This window comes from Platichthys flesus, chromosome 20 (genome assembly GCF_949316205.1).
Source record: "Platichthys flesus chromosome 20, fPlaFle2.1, whole genome shotgun sequence".
NCBI lineage: Eukaryota > Metazoa > Chordata > Actinopteri > Pleuronectiformes > Pleuronectidae > Platichthys > Platichthys flesus.
The window spans coordinates 20888220-20906151 of record NC_084964.1 but is presented as its reverse complement, the minus strand read 5'-3'; the positions used below and the strand labels follow the sequence as shown (position 1 = coordinate 20906151).

Here is a 17932-nt window from a genome sequence, read left to right as displayed (position 1 = left end):
TCTGTCTGCCTCTCTCTGTCTGTCTGTCTGCCTGCCTGCCTGCCTGTCTGTCTGTCTGTCTGTCTGTCTGTCTGTCTGTCTGTCTGCCTGCCTATCTGTCTGTCTGCCTCTCTGTCTGTCTGTCTGTCTGTCTGTCTGTCTGCCTCTCTCTCTCTGTCTGTCTGTCTGCCTCTCTCTGTCTGTCTGTCTGTCTGTCTGTCTGTCTGTCTGCCTATCTGTCTGTCTGCCTCTCTGTCTGTCTGTCTGTCTGTCTGCCTGCCTGCCTGCCTGTCTGCCTGCCTGTCTGTCTGTCAGTCTGTGACGTTCAGACCAAACTGCCTGTCGACCTCGTCAGTTTGTGATGTTACGGACTAGCAGAAGCTAATGTTGTTGACAGACCTCACCTGGTAGGCACCTTGTCCTCAATGTTTGATTCTCACTGATCTCGTTGCTGATTGGCTGTCACACCAAAGCGTTACAGAAGGTGATGCACTGACCATGTCTGTGACCTTCAGACGCTCCCGGCCGTGGCCCGTCCCTCGTCATCCACACTAGCGTCCCGTTTGGCCTGGAGCACTTGGAGCGAGACAAGGAGGATGTTCAGCCAATCATCTTATTGGAGCTCCGGAAGCTGCTCCCTGACCTGCCTCAGCCAATCAGCATCAAGTGTCAGAAGTGGCGGTACTCCCAGGTGAGTCTGAGAAATCCCACTGAACCTGAACTCTTCGGCGCGTGGGAGCGTTTAATTCATGATTCCCTCGTTCCGCCTGCAGGTGCTGACCTCGGTGTTGAGCTGTCCGGGTCACATGACCATCCTCGACCAACCGCCCCTCATCTGTGGCGGCGACGCGTTCAGTCACTCAAACTTCGACGGCTGCGTGGACTCGGCCCTGAGCGTGGTCCGTGAGCTGACGGCCTCGTTGACCCCGACGTCTGATGTTTCACTAAGTGGCTGACATTTTATGTTTGTCTTTAAATAAATGATTGAATTTGATCCTTGGTTATTTTCATAACTGATCAGATGTTTGTTCGACCTGCAGCAGCTCTATGACACATATATTTATTATTGGCGATGAAATCCTACTGATCAGTTTCTGCAGTTTGTTTGTTTGAGTCATGTGACTGAGAAGAACCAATCAGGGAAAGAACGTGGGCGTCGGATGCTTCCTTTGATCTTTTTAAAGCAGCAGATATCCTGTGTCTGTTCTCAAGTCGTTCAGGGTGCTCGGTGTTCCTGAAGCAGTGCATTGTGGGGGAAAAGATGATAATTTCTGCCATCATTGATCAGTAACTGTAACGGGAACATTTTTGAAAACACGTGGGAAACTGCTGATTTGTCTAATTTTCCGATAATTTATTTTGCTTCTTAAGTTCCGTGGTTGTGTAAGAGATCAGTGATCATCCTGTAGTTCTATAAATTGATAAATCTTGTACAATGAACCTAGTTTCCCACAATGCAGTGGAGAATGTGCCTGTGTATCCCCGGTACCTTCGGATGGAGCTCATGGTCACGATGCAGGAAGTCGTGTACTTTGGAACAAACGGTCAACATTGCAGTTTATAAATAGTTTATTCACCTTTACAGTGTTTTATTTCATTATAAAACAGGGCGGGGGGGCAGAATAAAAGAACGTGGGAGGAGGGGGTCAGATTAACTTGAAATGTTTCCATGGTGATACAGGTTATGAAGACATTTGGGTGATAAAATAACCTGATGAATAAAAACACCATCATGAGGACACAGACAGACAGAGGACATGAGCTGAGACGCCAGAACCACACCTGCACCAGAGACATTGATCCACACTCATCCAATCGGATGGACAGGCTGCAAACACGGTCAATAACTGGTTTATAACGTTACAGTCAAAGATTTAAAGTTTTTATTAACGGCATGAACGCGTTTCTCTGACGTCTACACGGACCGTCTCTTACCCAGCACCTGCTAGCTTTAGCCTCAGCACGTTAGCATGATCGGAGAACTGTTCGCTGTCAGCTTTCAGGATGTTAGCATGATGTCATACACGTGTCCATACTGTCATTTTTACAAAGCGTTTGTTCTTTAAATGCTAACGTGAGCTTCATTATCTAGCTAGCAGATTTGATCCAACTAAAATGTAGTTTTGTCAATTTAAGATCAAACACTTTATAAATTTATGACAAATATGTTGGAAATTGAAGTCGGTTGTAGATAAATTAACGACGTCTGCCCTCGTGGAGCTGTCAGCTTGTTTCTGAAACAGACACACTAAGTTAAAAACATTTGAGGCTGTTGAACCAACATCATCATCTTCTGCCCGATGTTGACCTTTGACCTCTGATCGACAGATGTGGTTTGTGACCCCAACTCACGCAGAACACCTTCAAGTCAAGGGGCCGTCACATCTCCTCTGTCCGGAACACTCCCTCCGTCTCTTGTTCAAAAAACTAAATCCTAAACGACAAATTAAAGTGTGAACTGAAATCTTTGAATTTGTATTTTCAGCGAATAGAAACATAACACGGACATCAACAGATGATCGTGACGTGGTGTGCTGGGCTGAGTGCGGAGCCGTTGAGCAGAGGATCAATGTGAGGGCACCTTAAGGCTAAACATAGAACAGATCACCTTCACCTCATCAACTCCAAAACACACCAGTCTGAGCTTCGTTTGGGTTGAGATGTAAACAAAGAGCTGAACTGACGGAATCGTGTAAAGCTTGAGTTAAATCTGATTAAAGGAGGTTAAAGGTTAAACCCTGGTGTGAGTTTAAGGTTCCTTTGCAGATTCCAGATGCAAACTAACATCTGCACAACGACACATTCAGACATTTTTCTCTAGGTTTCTCCAGTAACACCAAATGTAAAAGCATTAATGCTAACGTTTATCATCACTGAGTTCAGCGGTTTAAGGTTCGTTTTTTTATAAACTACTAAGTTTTGATCACTTCCTCTTTTTGTTTCCTTTCTGACTTCCTGGTTCAGTACAGGAACTGTGAACATCTGGCAAAAACAGAGCAGGAATGACAAGTCATATTTAATATAATACAATTTGAGACAATTTCTGTTATCGAATGTTATGAGACTTGATGAATCGACCCTGGTTCACCTACAAACTATGTTTTGTCCAAAGTTCCTAGATGGATTTGACACAGCTGCTGTTGATGTCTACAACCAACTGGGATGAAATGGTCCTAAGACAAAGACCCGGAGCACCAGAGACCGTCGAGAGACGTGGACGACACCTTGACCTCAGAATCCCCAAAACCTGTTCAGTTCACGCGGTTGTGTTCAGTGCAGCTCCGGCGTTCAGCAGGAGGTTAGACTTGTTTCTGAAACACATGTTCAAGTCCTCAGCGTCCTGGTGGTGATACCACCCAGGCTATTGGCCTGATTTGACCCGAACGTCACAACGCTGAATGGAAATGGTCGTTATTGCATTATGATACAAGTTCGCAGCAGTTTATGGTTTTTGAGTATGTTCAGGTTTTAAGCTGCTCTGCTGAACAGGTCTACACACCAGTCATGTCTGAACGGGTTGATGGCAAGAGGTGAGGTCACGCCTGACAGGAACCCGCAGGAGTTGTGTTATTGTTGCTTAAACATTTTGGCAGCTACACAAACAACCTGCGGACAGATGAAGACTGGACGAGCACTCGCTCTTGATACAGAGCACCACAGATGGACAACGGGCTCAGCTGGTTAGCTTAACTTAGCACCTAAAACCCAACATGGTGGACTGGTGGCCCAACAACTACGGCTCAAAGCACCAGTTTGCTCGTAACACAAGGTGGAACAAGATATGATCACACAGGCGACAGTTTAATCAGCACCAGCCACTTCTTCTACCAGTCCTGTGTTTGTGATCAGGATCTGAATCCGACTGGACGTCCCCTACACTCGTCTCCGTTCCTTCAACACAAAGTCGACTCGGAACCACCTGCACAGCTGGAAACATCACATCTCTGCAACCCGTTCCTATCCAACCTAAGAGACTCTGACTGAACCGGATCCCAACGTCACTGCGACAACCCACCACGAGTTGTTGACTCTCTGAGGTTGGGGATAGCTCTGGGAAATGTGCCTCCTGTCCAGACATCGCCCCGCGGGTCCCAGTCAGAACTTCTGCCTTCAGTGATTCTTTAATAAGTGTTGTGTTCATGTCTCGGCCTCCACAGTGCGTCCTGTGTGATCAGGGCCTACAGACAACAGGAACCTAATTGAAGAACAATCAAACAGCTGATGGTTTGGTTGTAGCACCGAATGTTAGGACGGAGATCGGCATCTTGAGGCAGATGCTGTTCAGATGATAAGGGCTTCTCTGATCGACTGGTGGACTGATATTATTTACAGAGGATTTCTTGGCTGCTGGCTAAATGTTTTCATTAGAAAAAACACAACTGCTGTGAAGCCAACAAACCAAAGAACAATTAGAAGGTGCACATCCAGAAGCTTCTCACCTGGTTTGAGAGGAGCTGAAAAATAGCTTGTTGCTTGAAAAGACAAACCTTAACATCTAGAAGAGTTACAGATAAAAACTGGAGATTAGTTTTGGATGGTTCACTCTGATGAGGTTAAATCTGTGTTTCAAGAGAAACAGGTCTGAGAATACTTAACGTGGTTTCTGTGAGATCCAGAGAGAATAGTCTCAAACCTGTAGTAATAGAGACCTGATCCTCAAACTGTCCTCCTCGGCATTAAAGGGTCAGTTCTAAAGAATGTAAGCGCTTGAATGCCTCAAAAAGTGATAGCGAAGACAAAGATTAATAGTCTACAAACAGTAATAATTACAGAGTGTTACCCTTCTTTAAATGTCAGACACCAAAGACACACAGAGGCCAAACCTGGACTTGACTCTTAACTGTGGTGGTGAGATCCTTCCTCAAAGCCACGACCGGGTCCTGACGCCAAAGTTGAGAAACTCTGAGTGAAGAGCTCCCTGACAGCAGCTTGACAAAATGATCTATCAACACAACAGAATACAGGCTGTGCACTTCACACTACATGACTGGCTGTCTTGTGATTACACACTATGCGCCTGACATAATGGAGTCCCACGCTACACCCTCTTCAGCAAGTGGAAGCCCCCGACTCGCGGTCAGGTCTGCTCTGGCCCCGTTTGATTGATTTTAGGCTGCAAGAAATCAGGTCAGAGAAGGCCTCTTGAATCTTTGAAGAGTCCAAACATAGCGACTGCTGCTCAAACAGCAGTTTGAGCAGCAGTCGGGCTTTTATCTGAAAAAAGTGTTGAATCGGGCAAACATCATGTAGTGTGAACGAGGCATGACCGGTTTTCTAGGATGGACTGACCTTGTCCAGAAATAGTTACAAACTCAACCGTCCTTAATAAAGTGCAATCACCACCCGCCTGGCAACCAGGCACTTGTAAAGTAAGCGCTCTGTGGTCGTTTCTGCTTCAGCCTGTAGTCTTCAGGTGTGAAGCTCACAGCAGATCTGGCTGCAGGAATGGATATAACGTGATCTTTAGCTTAATGATTGATATGAGAGAATAATAAAAATAGATTTTCTGTAACTGTTGAACTGATTGAAGAGCTGAAGAGAATCATTCTGTGCAAATCTGTGAGCAGAGGGTCGGAGGAGCGCTTGTTCACGGCAGGTTTGAACTCTACGTGGTTTCAACTGTGGATGATTGACAGAGCTGCAGCAGATTGTGAATAATCCAAGTTTCTCTTCTTCCTCGTCACATTCAAACTAAAGGTCGTCACCTCTCTGAGGCCAGTCCAGACCAGTCCTGACCCCAACCCAGTCCTGAACCAGCTCAGACTGACGGATTCTGAGGGTCCAGACCGATCAGCTTGTTCTTTGTCATGAGGACTTTTGAAGACCAGGGTGAAAAAGTTGAACTTTGGTTGATTACTGTTGTTCTAGAGCTGCTCGGCCAATGTTCTCTTTTTTTATAACTCAATGATTCTGTGTTCGTCTACAGATTTAGACCCTAACCCTGTTCCACCAGGTCAATGATTACAATCTGTTTCATTTCAATTCAGATTGAGACTCTGTCGAATGTTATGTTAATAAATAATAACAGGTTTTTCTTTGCTGAAATTCAAAAATAAGAGCACTGGCCTTCAAACAACATGGAGCCACACTCACCTGAAGTTAGGACACAGAGAGAAGAGTCAACTCTGACAGCTTAAAAAACGAAGAGGGCAGAGACCTGGTCTGCAAGAAGCTTCTTGAACCTGGTCAGGAGGGAGGGAGGGACACCTCAGGGCTGGGGACTCGTCTTCTTTCTCATCTGGGGACTCGTCTTTCAGTTTGTTTATATTCAAGTTTTACCCCTTTAACTCTGTCCATTCATCCGTCTTATTGTCCATTCTACACCGCCGTCCTCACCCTGACCACCGTGTCATGTGATTGTCCAGGTGTGCACCGAGCAGAAGATTGGAGGTGGGGGCAGGGGGGCGTGGTTTATCATTTGATCGAGTCCCACCGATCAGTTCTGGTGGGTCAGTTATATACTCACCGTAAGCCAACAGTGCGCTAGTCTTACTCATGGGTTCATGTGTGTACATATACACATATATATTTATATATGTGTGCACATATATATTTATATATGTGTGTATAGACATACTGTGTATATATGTGTGTGTGTATGAGTGTGTGTCAGACGTTTGTGATCTGATTGTGGTGGTCGTCTTCGAACGGCTCGGTCTCCGGGTCAGAGTCCGTGGTGTCGGAGTAGCGGTAGTGATCAGGTTCGTTGTCGCTGACGTCTGGGGTCACAGAGGTCGACGTGCTGCTAGTGTCACAGTTAGCTCCTTCCTCCACCGTCTTGGTAAAAAACAGCTTCACCTAGAGCAGGAGAACAGAGTGAGCGATCTGAAGACTTCTGACCCGATAAGCTGCAAACGACGTCACCAGCACAAGAAGCTGGCGCCTGAATCAGAGAAATCGTAGATCCAGGTCTTTACAGGATCGTCTGCATGTGAGGTCATGATACCTTGAAGTTAGGGGAGAAGTTCTTGTTGGCCTTGTCTTTGTTGGCCTTGTCCAGGTCGTTCTTGATCAGCGTGAGGATCAGATACTCCCGGTCAGTGGTTTCTCCTCCCGCTGTCACGCTCGCCATCGTCATCACCAGGTTGTGGTGCGTTCTGTCGGCTGGTTCCCTCAGGGGCCCGGTGCTGCCATTCTCCAGCTTGTCCGTGTTCTCCTCCGGGCCCGGGATGAAGAAGGTGTTGACCCAGAAGTGAAACATCTTTTCCTGTAGGGCAATGGGTTCAAAGTTCACTTGGATCCAGACAGGTGTAGATATAATTAATAAATTGGCTTCTTGTCATGTGATCAATCTCGTCATTGTGATTTGTTGCTCAGGTTATTCATCATCATTCAGGCAGAAATTATCTGTGAATGCACCTGGGACCACAGTGTGTGTGTGTGTGTGTGTGTGTGTGTGTGTGTTCACCTTCTTCATCATCTTGTTCTGCTTGTGGAAGAAGTCCACCTTTATGTCTCCGCAGACAGGAAGTGGCTGCGGGAACTCAAATAGCATCACTTTGTCTTCTCGCCGCGTGTGGGCGGGGTTAGAGGTGTGAATCTTCACCTTCAGCTGGTAAACGACAAACTGGGGGTCTGAAAGAGAGACATCAGAGTGGATGAGTGAGGGGGGGGGGGGGGGTGAGTGAGGGGGGAGGAGGAGTGACTTACTGCAGGCTCCAGCTGTGAACATTGGGATCGTTTCAAACAGCATCTTGTGGAAGAGCAGAGCCACAGGTTTATACTGAAGCTGGTTCCTCAACAGGAAGCTGTAGTAGATGACGTAACGCCGCTGACTGGGGATGGTCACACCCTGATGAACGAACAGAGAGAGAGCGAGAGAGAGATAGAGAGAGAGAGTCATCTGGTTGCCATGTTAACATCATGATGGATCACTAACAGCAGCTGTCCTACACATAGGGTTAGGACGTCGACGCGTCATATGGAAGGTGGCTGAGCACGCTCAACACATGGACTCACCTAAAAAAAATGCCGCATGATCTCGGATCAAAGGTTCTTAACAGTGGACCCTGGTCCGGACCCTGAGCCTCTTTACAGAGCGTTTCTATTTTAACCTTTACGGTAGAACCTCTGGAGTTTACCTCACTGAACCACAGCAAGGGGAACAAAGAGGAAGGTTAAAGCTGTTAATGTTCCTTGAGATTGTTTATATGTGAAATGTAGTTTTATATTAAGAAAAAAGAAGAAAAAGGGAAAACTCAAACTACATCTTTTTTTCAAAAATGTTTTAAGCCCTTTTTTTAGTTGAAATGAGAAAATATTATTTATTATTATTCCGTTTAGAGTGAAAATGAATAATGAACATTTTTGAAATACTATTGAATTATACTTACATTATTTTATTTGACAGTCAGTTTTTTACTTTTATTACAGACATTGATACAACTACTGGGCTTCTTCAACAACTATATTAATCAAGGGATAAAAGACTCATTAGATTAATCGATAATAGCTGGAACTTCGATAAAGAAATAATCGATAGGTGCAGCCTGTAACAGTACTCCACAGTACTATAGTACTCCACAGTAATTTACAGTACTAAGCAGTACAACAGTGCTCCACAGTACTACAGTTATAAGCAGAACTACAGTACTCCACTAGTTCAAATGCACCAAATGAACATCCTCGTGGTTCAAACATTATATCTTCAGAGATGAAGACTGCAGCTGCTTCCTCTTCTTCTTCTTCTTCTTCTTCTACTGTTAAATTCTGGATCTACTTCCTGTGATTGGTCCAAACTCTTCAACAAAGTGTTTTCACTGCAAACCAACAGAACCTGGTTCAGTTTGATCCAGACCCAGAACTCCTCATCTGGTCTGAGGAACCTTTCACACCTGATGTTCAGGTTCAGACTGAACTGAAGAGTCTGATGGTCAGGACTAAACGATCGGGACCATGTGACAAAAGAGGTTTAACCAACCAATGAGATGTCTGAGGTGGCGGTTTACAGTTCAACTCTCGCTCTCCAGGTGTCATTAAACCTCAAGTGTTCCCGGCAGTGTTGTTACCTTCTTGTCGTGTGTGCGGACCTCGCCGTAAAAGTCCAGCGCCTCCTGCGGCTCCTGAAACTTCCCCCGATGCAGCAGGTATGCACAGATCATGACCCCGGTGCGGCCTTTTCCCGCCTTGCAGTGGATGGCGGCGACATGCAGCTCGTCCTCGCTGAGCCACTGGTCCAGGTCCTCGCAGAACGGCTTGATGAGCTCCAGCTGGGGCGGGTTGTGGTCCTCGAAGGGATACTGAGCGACTGAAAGAGAAAGGGCGAGAGTCACTCACATCACGCCCTCCGCTTCACATCAACGAGAAGCCGACGTCCAATCACGGAGCCTTACCTTGACAGTTAAACTTTGACGCGTCATAATGTCGCTCTGCACATCTGTGGACAGAGACAGGAGGTACCCTTCTGAATTAACAGTGAATTCATCTGATCACCAACAACATGACACGTTCAGAGGTTTCAGGACAGAAGAGTGTTGGTGAAGTTACTCACAGGTTGTAGATCTTATAGTGATTCTTGTGCTTTGAATCTAAAAACCTGAAACGGGGACAGAGGTTCAGCTCCTGTTCATTTCAGAGGTCAAAGGTCAGGCAGAGCGGGGGCTTACCGGACGACATCGTCGATGTTGTTTCTATAAACTCCCTCCAGTCGCTCCGCAGGGAAACCCATGGCGATGATGTTGGGATAAATGTCTGATCGCATCGCTAAGGATCAACGACTGAGGACAGAGACATGTCTTCACTTCTCAGTCGAGTCCCCAACATCCCACGTTCATGTCAACAAACCCAGAGAAACAAAGAACCACAGAACCAGAAAACCCTGAAGACCACGAGGACAGAGAACCAGCCCCCGACTGAGCAGAATCTTAAATCGTAGTATGAAACTAACCTAGTAACGTTGACTAGCTCCAACATCTGTTCTGAGAAACGTTGTCATTGGATCAGAGAATCGTCTGTGGGATGTTTTATAAGATCAAGAGGAACCAATCCTTTTAACCCTTTTCTGTTTGGTTCCGAGGACTTCCGGCATTTAAATCATTTAACATAATACGTTACACTGAGACTAACCGCTAACAGAACAGAGCAGCTAGCAGAGCAGCTAGCAGAGCAGGTAACAGACTGACTTACAAGCAGTAACAGAGGAGCTAACAGAGAAACTAATAGAACGGTAACAGAGCAGCTAACAGATGAGCTAACAGGAGCTAATAGAACGATAACAGAGCAGCTAACAGTGCAGCTAACAGAACGGCAACAGAACAGCTAACAAGCGGTAACAGAGCAGCTAGCAGAACAGCTAACAGAACAGCTAACATAGGAACTAATAGAGCAGCCAACAGACTGACTAACAAGCAGTAACAGTGCAGCTAACAGTGCAGCTAACAGATGAGCCAATAGAACAGTAACAGAGCAGCTTAGAACGCAAACAGAATGTAACAGAGCAGCCAGCAGACTGGCTAACAAGAGCAGCTCTGTTAACAGCTAACAGGATGGTAACAGAGCAGCTAACAGATGAGCTGATAGAACAGTCACAGAACAGCCAACAGACTGGCTTACAAGTGGTAACAGAGCAACTAACAGAGCGGGTTACAGAGCATGTAATAGAATGCTAACAGAACAGCTAAAAGTATGGTAACAGAGCAGTCAACAGACTGGCTAACAGCGGTAGCAGAGCAGCTAACAGAGCAGCTAATAGAGCAGTTAATAGAGCAGCTAGCACAGCAGCTAATAGAGCAGTTAATAGAGCAGCTAACAGAGCAGCTAACAGAGCAGTTAATAGAGCAGCTAGCACAGCAGCTAACAGAGCAGCTAGCACAGCAGCTAACAGAGCAGTTAATAGAGCAGCTAACAGAGCAGTTAATAGAGCAGCTAACATAGCAGCTAACAGAGCAGCTAACAGAGCAGCTAACAGAGCAGCTAACAGAGCAGCTAACAGAGGATACAGGTCAGGTCCAGGTCGAAACCGTCCTCCTGGTATCGTCTCTTTTTCCTGCTCACGATCTCCTTGATTAACGCGGCCATGATCCGCGTTTCCGTGAGGCACGTCGGACCCGGAGAGAAGGCACAGTCCGCCCGGGCGGCTCCGCAGTCTGGTCACCGGGGAGAGAGAAGTTAGGTGTCCGCCTGCAGCGAGCTCACCTCCGGGTCCCCGAGCTCCACAGTTTAATCTGATTGAGAGAAGTCTTGTAAATGTTGAATCAATAGATTCAAACCAGGTCCGAGTGGATGAAGCGCGGCCCCGTTCTCCGGTCTCCTCGGGGGCGACCCTTCCAGCCCCAGGGCGGTCGGACGCTACCCGGCCCGTTGGCAGACGGGCAGCCCGGCCGTCGGTGCTGTTTTCTGGGTCAGAATCATAGAGAACAAGGGGATGTCGGGGCCTCCTCCCTGTGCGGGCCCAGGTTTCCAGGTCCCCCACCCGGATGCAAAACCATCAGCGGGTCGGTGTTCGGTGGAGATCCAGAACTCCAGACGTCAGGAGGATCCAGTCGGACGGTTCCCGGCCTGATTGGAAACCGACAGGCGGAGAGAGAGTGTCTGTGAGCGGGTTGAGTCCGGAGGAGGAGACGCTACCACACATCCGCTCTGTGCCTTCAAAACAAAAGTCTGTGCAAACTATATCCAAAATATATTATTTTTATTACAATACGAATTCATATAAATCTGATCTTTTACCGTGTGCAATAAATGATCATTATAGAAAGAATAAAAAGACCAAAGGAAAATAATAAATGTCGTATTAGAATGATTATTTTTACATCTGATTTACAAACGTGTCATTAAGTCGATGCAATAAAAGAGAGAAAATAAATCACGATCAAAAATATTCAAACAAATAAGAAATATAAATATTCAAATTAACTGTAAAACAGTAACATATTCAAAGCATTTAATCTATTACTGACTTTTTTAATATGACAACCATAGTAGCTGGACAGCTCCACTGTGAGGAACCTGAGTTAGGACCAGGACACGTGACCCACATATAGAACAAGTCTCTAGGACATCCTTCTTCCACCTGCACAGTATTATGAACCTGAGGAGCATCCTGCCTCAGAAGGAAGCTGAGAAACTCGTCCATTTGTTCCCTCTAGACTGTAAGTGTTTATCAACAGGACGTCCCAGTGAGTCTGTGAGAAGCCTCCAGTTGGTCCAAGAGGCTGACAGGAACTAGAAGGTGAGATCATGTTACTCCTTTGTGTCATCTGCAAATTCTGTAACTGTAAAGTGACAGAAGGAGATGAAAGCTCGTCACATCCTCTTTGGAGAGAAATAATGAAAAACGTTTTTCTCTCTTTATTAATCAGCACATTAGGAATACAAAATAAGTAACACATGAAATAACATTACAGAAACAAAGAGAAGCCAAAAGATATGCACTTTTTTACAGTTTTATATTAGGTGAATATTATATATTAGCTCAATCATATCATAACATATGATCCATTTTTCTATTCATTCTGAGATAAGAGGTGGATAGTTATCCTGTATATGACAGTTTTAACAAAAATAGGGTTGAGTTCAGTTAACATCTTATTTCTGAATAAAACACTTTACTGAAGCCTCCAGCCAACACATGCCTCAGACTGAGCTCCAGATTTAATGTTTTCATCTCTGAGATGTTTCTGTTTCCTTCAGTTATTAGTTTCAATTATATTCTGTTTTTTAATTTGTCTTTGATTTGATCGTATTAAATAAAGTTGTTTAAGTCCACCTTCTCCCTCCTGCTCCCTGCAGGGGGCGGGACTGAGCTCCCATTCAGTAGAAGAAGACAACACGCAGCACCACCACAGAAGAAGAGCAGACAGGAAGTGCAGCTGTGACCGGAGCAGGTGAGTGTGTGTCTGTGTGTGTCTCTGCGTGAGTGTGTGTCTTTTACCGGATTAACATCATTCTCTGGAGACCTTCTCCCGGATTTGGTGGCGCGTTGCTGGATTCTACCGGGGAGAAGCTCCGCTGCGACCGGAGAGCCAAGAAGGTCAAGCTAATGCTACAGCTAGCCGCTAGCCGCGCCGTGCTTTCGATTTAATAATGAGGGTAGCGGGGTCCCAGGACCCGCAGGGTTCCAGGCTGTGGTCCAGGCTGTGGTCCGAGGACCAGGGGGTCCAGGCTGTGGTGCGAGGACCCGCGGGGGTCCAGGCTGTCGTCCAGGCTGTGGTCCAGGCTGTGGTCCGAGGACCAGGGGGTCCAGGCTGTGGTCCGAGGACCCACGGGGTTCACTTGTTATGTCATCAGCAGCCAACAAACGTTAATACAGACAATATCAACTGACGTGATTAACCATAGTTATCCACCAGCTGTATAATACGGGTTAGGGTTATGTTGTTGATCCATACACATTGTTCACATCGGTTATTTCAATGTGACGTTGGTTAAAGAAACTTCTTCTTACGTTAGAACACGAGCTTCAGACACGGGAGTGGAGAACGTTCCATGACATTACATGACATGTTCCTCGTTACTATGATTGTAACGATTCTCCAGCAGACTTCCACCTGGACACACACACCTCTTTACTTTTCTTTGGTTCTTTTTGTTCTATTTTTATGTAAAGTCCAACATTTTCTTAAGTCTTCTCTTTACTGCTCCAAAAGTTGTTGTTTTAATAAAACCCATAGAGAAATGAAACCACACTAATCACAAAACAAAGGGGTGGAGTCAAGTGGTAGAGCTGAGGCCTAACCCTAATCCACTGGGTGGTGGAGACAGCCGCAGAGGGGACTTGAGTTTATTTCATTAAGTTACTGGTTGTTGTTGTTTGTGTTGTTGCAGTTCTGTGTGTGTTCATCACCATGGGATTGAGGGAGGTTCCAGTTGAAAACATTGCCCGTCCTCTGGGCAGGAATGAGGTCATCGGCCTCCTCTTCCGTCTCACCATATTCGGAGCTGTCACCTACTTCACCATCAAGTGGATGGTGGACGCCATCGACCCCACCAGGAAGCAGAAGGTGGAGGCTCAGAAACAGGCGAGTCAGACACTTTGACCTGTTTTAGTTACTGGTCACAGGGACAGGAAACATGCAGCCAGTCCAACTGGTCCTTAAGGCTCCGTCCATACTTACTCACACTGGTCACGTGGTGTAAACAGGAAGTAGATTGACGCCTAGTTGGAACTGTCACTGTTAAGGTTGATTTATGGTTCTTTATTGTGGGCGGAGTCTGACTCATTTCACAATCCCCTGCAGCGTTTGTGAAAATGTCGTCTTTGTGCCTCAGGCCGAGAAGCTGATGCGTCAGATCGGAGTGAAGAACGTGAAGCTGTCCGAGTACGAGATGAGCATCGCAGCTCACCTGGTGGACCCGCTCACCATGCAGGTAACACGTCCTCATTACTTCACTCACCCGTCAGACGCTTCGTGAAAGAACTTTTATCAAGGAACTTGAAGGTTCATTGATCATAAGAAGATCTTAATCAGGGGTGTCTAAACTTTTTATCCCGAGGGCCATATATAGAAAAAAATACGAAGGTCTGGGCCACTCACGCCGCCACGCCCCCTGCCCTGGAGCGGACTGTTGACAGTGGGGGGGGGTTCTGAGGGACAGCTGCAATACAGTGGGCCATAGTCCATCACATTACATTTCCCTTATCTGACGCTGTAATCCAATATGTGCATTCAACGGTACAAACCCAGAACAACAAGAATCAAGAAAGTACAATTTTCTAACCCTAACCCTATTTTTTTTTTTTTTTTTTTTTTTGTGGAGGCGGGCCACTTTAAAAATCGATGGCGGGCCTCAGATGGCCCGCGGGCCGTAGTTTGGGCACCCCTTATCTAAATGAACAGGAAGTTGATAGATACAAACCTTTTACTCTAATAATAAGTTGTTTGAACCAGAATAATCGGCAGATGATTGGCGGTGAACGTGATTTTTGTGGTCATGTGACTGTAGATCACCTGGAGAGACATTGCAGGTCTGGACGAGATCATCACGGAGTTAAAGGAGACAGTGATTTTACCTGTTCAGAAGAGACACCTGTTCCGGGGCTCCAGGCTGCTGCAGCCCCCTAAAGGTTAGAGACGGAACAACGGGGGGGGGAGGGATGGAAGGATAGATGGAGGAAAGCATTGAGGAATGAAGGATGGAAGCGAAGAAGACAGGAAAAAGAAGCAGGCAGGACGGATGAATTGAAAGTAGGAAAAAAGGGGAGGAGGGAAGAAAGGAGAGGTTGAAGTTGAGAGATGGACGGATGAGCTGAAGGAAGGTAAGAGAGCACCAAGGGTTGGGTGAAGGAAATCAAAGAGAGGAAGAAGGAAAGGAGGTGAAGATTAGGTTAGAAGCTAAACAGAGGAGGAATGAAGGTGTAATGAGTCCAGACCATAATCCCCACCCTGTCGCCTGGTAACAGGCGTGTTGCTCTACGGGCCCCCTGGCTGCGGGAAGACGCTGATCGCCAAGGCGACGGCCAAGGAGGCGGGGTTTCGGTTCATCAACCTGCAGCCCAGCACTCTGACGGACAAGTGGTACGGAGAGTCCCAGAAGCTGGCGGCCGCCGTCTTCTCATTGGCTGTTAAACTGCAGCCGTCAATCATCTTCATCGACGAGATAGGTATGGTACCAGTTGAGGGGCGGCCATGTGGTGCAGTACCTTCCTCTGACCAGCAGGCTTCAGTGTGTTGACGCGCGCGTGTGTGTGTGTGTGTGTGTGTGTGTGTGTGTTTCGTCAGACTCGTTCCTGAGGAGTCGCTCCAGCTCCGACCACGAAGCCACCGCCATGATGAAGGCTCAGTTCATGAGTCTGTGGGACGGACTGGACACCGACCACCACTGCCAGGTACAAACACGGGATGTTCAGGTCACATGAGTGGCGAGCCGCTAGTCTGACACGCCCCCTAACAGACTGGGCGTAGTCCCAGGTTTCATAAATGTGCCAGCACCGTGGACAAATCACAACAGAGTGGACCAGCTGACCTTACAAGTTAGGGTTCTTAAAGACTCAGCTGAAAAGAGGAGCTGCAGCGATGGACAGTGCGAGGAGAGTCATGTTTCAATGTGTGTGTGTCTGTGTGTGTGTCAGGTGATCATAATGGGAGCCACCAACCGTCCTCAGGATCTGGACTCTGCCATTCTGCGTAGGATGCCGACCAGGTTCCACATCAACCAGCCGGTACGACTGAATCACGACATCAACGACGATTTGAAATGTTAACAACGACGCCCAATGACGTGTTGTGTGTTGTGTGTTTTGTGCAGAGTGTGGGTCAGAGGGAGCAGATCCTCAAACTCATCCTGGAGAACGAGAGCGTGAGTTTCAGGGTTCCTACGGTCACGAAGAACCTGGCCTTTTAAAATGTGTTGTTCCAGGCCTGGAAAAGTTATGGAAAAAAATCAAATCCCAAAAGTTTTGGAAAAGTCCTGGAAATTAGTTATTTTCATATTTTCATGTCGTTCATTTACGCTTTTAAAGAAATGCGCTCAAATATAAGCAGGCATACTTTGGTTTGTGTCATTTAAGGTTTACTGTTTGCCTTGGAATTCTCATGGTTAGTTTAAATTTCACAATGTTCGGTCATGGAAATTTGGTTTCAAGTTATTAAAGTCATGGAAATCCATTGGTCAAAATGTGTATGAACATTATATAAACAGACTTATTTAAATTAGGTGGCTGATCATGGATCTAGATCTAGTCGGCATTGGGTGATCGCCCCTCTCTCTCTCTCTCCCCAGGTGGACTCCTCGGTCGACCTCGTTCACGTCTCCAAGGAGACAGACGGTTTCTCAGGAAGTGACCTCAGAGAGATGTGTCGCGACGCGGCGCTGCTCTGTGTGCGCGACTTCGTCCACAGTCAGGACGACAGGTATGTGACAGAGCGCCTCTGACGAGCAGTCGTTTATCATCGTGTGTGAATCATGAATTCATGTGAAACCATCGATGTTTTCTTTGTCTTAAGAACTTTTATTCTTCCAAATGTTTTTCTGTCTCTTAGTTTATCCGAGGACTGCATTCGTCCGATCCATCAGTCCGACCTTCAGAGGGCCATCTGCAAGATGAAGAAATCCAAATCTGCCGGTGGACAGGGCGCCTTGCTGCACGCCGCTCTGGACTGATCACATGACCTCGGCCTGCCCTCACAGGCTGGACTTCATTTAGCCTCACATGTTTAAATATGTTCAACATGTGCCCCTGCTTTTCTCTGGTGGTTTGAACTCATGATCATCTACTTCAGACGCAGGAGAAAAAAGAAACTGTCACAGAAACGTGGGAGAACCACTGGTTGATCCAGAAATGAAAACTTTTAATTTGTTGAACTGGTCCAGAGTTCTTTTGCCTGAAGATGTTAAAGAAATGTCTCATTGTTGTTAAATGTAATTTTTGGATCCTGCTCTCGAACCCGTGTCAACGTTGAAACACTCGCTCTGTTGCTGCTCGCTGCAGAAATGACTGTAAATAAAGTTTGTTGGGAGGTTTTCAGGATCAACCTGGAGGAACCGTGAGTTTGAGTTTCAGCAGCTGTTTCACTGAAAATCACCTGAACTACATTTTGCCTCGTTTAGATTTTTCTGAGATTAAAACTCTTCAGGTTCAGAGTAGCTTTGTGTTCTGAATACCCATGAGCCTTTATGGCCTGCTGCTGTGGAGAGGCCTCCATCTATAGTATCATTAGGTGAGTGGAGATGGATTTGGTCTGAATTGATCCACTGAGTGATCTGCAGGTGGACATCAGAGGAACTACACACTGCTCAGTGACGTGAGGGAACCTGAAAGGCCCCGACCTGACACCTTTCTGGGATTGGTTCCCTAAGATCATAAATGTTAGTGGCTGAGAGAAGAGTGCGACACCATGATGACATCAGACGGAGAGGAAGTACGAGATGTTTCAATATCAGGTCTTAGAGGCTCTTCAGGCCCCCTACTGGCCCTTTCAAGTCATTACTGAAAGTGAAAGACCAGAAAATGTATTTGACACAATGAGGGCTCGTTTACTCCCCCAGTAAAACACCAAGTCAGGTCAACTTCAGA

The 17932-nt window shown here is 46.4% G+C and overlaps 3 protein-coding genes across 5 annotated transcripts in view; 2 read left to right on the top strand and 1 right to left on the bottom strand.

The window, feature by feature from the left end:
- rnls (renalase, FAD-dependent amine oxidase) overlaps positions 1-973 on the top strand; it is a 4920-nt gene extending 3947 nt beyond the window's left edge. Inside the window, exons 6-7 of the mRNA XM_062378455.1 lie at positions 495-670; positions 753-973. Of these exons, the coding sequence (XP_062234439.1) occupies positions 495-670; positions 753-935 (359 nt within the window). The 3' untranslated portion in view covers positions 936-973. The remainder of the gene's footprint in view (positions 1-494; positions 671-752) is intronic.
- A 557-nt stretch (positions 974-1530) lies between these two features.
- Positions 1531-11556, bottom strand: ptenb (phosphatase and tensin homolog B). 2 transcript variants are annotated; one of them, XM_062378452.1, is made up of 9 exons: positions 10917-11553; positions 9585-9669; positions 9470-9514; positions 9312-9355; positions 8988-9226; positions 7630-7771; positions 7388-7554; positions 6926-7186; positions 1531-6777 (listed from the first exon to the last, which is right to left on the bottom strand). In XM_062378452.1, exons 1-9 carry the CDS (start codon positions 10993-10995, stop codon positions 6589-6591), a joined length of 1251 nt encoding a protein of 416 aa, XP_062234436.1. In that variant the 5' UTR covers positions 10996-11553; the 3' UTR covers positions 1531-6588. The 2 variants fall into 2 exon arrangements, with proteins under 2 accessions (XP_062234436.1, XP_062234435.1); XM_062378451.1 differs by having other exon boundaries at positions 7388-7771; positions 10917-11556.
- Positions 11557-12746: 1190 nt separating this feature from the next.
- On the top strand, positions 12747-17406 carry atad1b (ATPase family AAA domain containing 1b). 2 transcript variants are annotated; one of them, XM_062378464.1, is made up of 10 exons: positions 12747-12803; positions 13744-13937; positions 14188-14286; positions 14863-14983; positions 15320-15520; positions 15639-15745; positions 15989-16078; positions 16165-16215; positions 16639-16769; positions 16899-17406. In XM_062378464.1, exons 2-10 carry the CDS (start codon positions 13764-13766, stop codon positions 17017-17019), a joined length of 1095 nt encoding a protein of 364 aa, XP_062234448.1. In that variant the 5' UTR covers positions 12747-12803; positions 13744-13763; the 3' UTR covers positions 17020-17406. The 2 variants fall into 2 exon arrangements, with proteins under 2 accessions (XP_062234448.1, XP_062234447.1); XM_062378463.1 differs by lacking the exon at positions 12747-12803 and adding an exon at positions 12832-12949.
- The last annotated feature ends 526 nt before the right edge of the window (positions 17407-17932 follow it).

What these genes read in the sequence shown, in the direction of transcription:
- ptenb (XM_062378451.1), bottom strand. Translation starts at nt 10,995, where the DNA reads ATGGCCGCGTTAATCAAGGAGATCGTGAGCAGGAAAAAGAGACGATAC. An exon ending in GTCAAAGTTTAACTGTCAAG is followed by an intron (nt 9,227 to 9,311) that starts GTAAGGCTCCGT and finishes TTTCTCTTTCAG; the next exon opens with TCGCTCAGTATCCCTTCGAG. An exon ending in ACTTCTCCCCTAACTTCAAG is followed by an intron (nt 6,778 to 6,925) that starts GTATCATGACCT and finishes CTCCTGCTCTAG; the next exon opens with GTGAAGCTGTTTTTTACCAA.
- atad1b (XM_062378464.1), top strand. Translation starts at nt 13,764, where the DNA reads ATGGGATTGAGGGAGGTTCCAGTTGAAAACATTGCCCGTCCTCTGGGC. An exon ending in GCTGCTGCAGCCCCCTAAAG is followed by an intron (nt 14,984 to 15,319) that starts GTTAGAGACGGA and finishes GCCTGGTAACAG; the next exon opens with GCGTGTTGCTCTACGGGCCC. An exon ending in ACACCGACCACCACTGCCAG is followed by an intron (nt 15,746 to 15,988) that starts GTACAAACACGG and finishes TGTGTGTGTCAG; the next exon opens with GTGATCATAATGGGAGCCAC.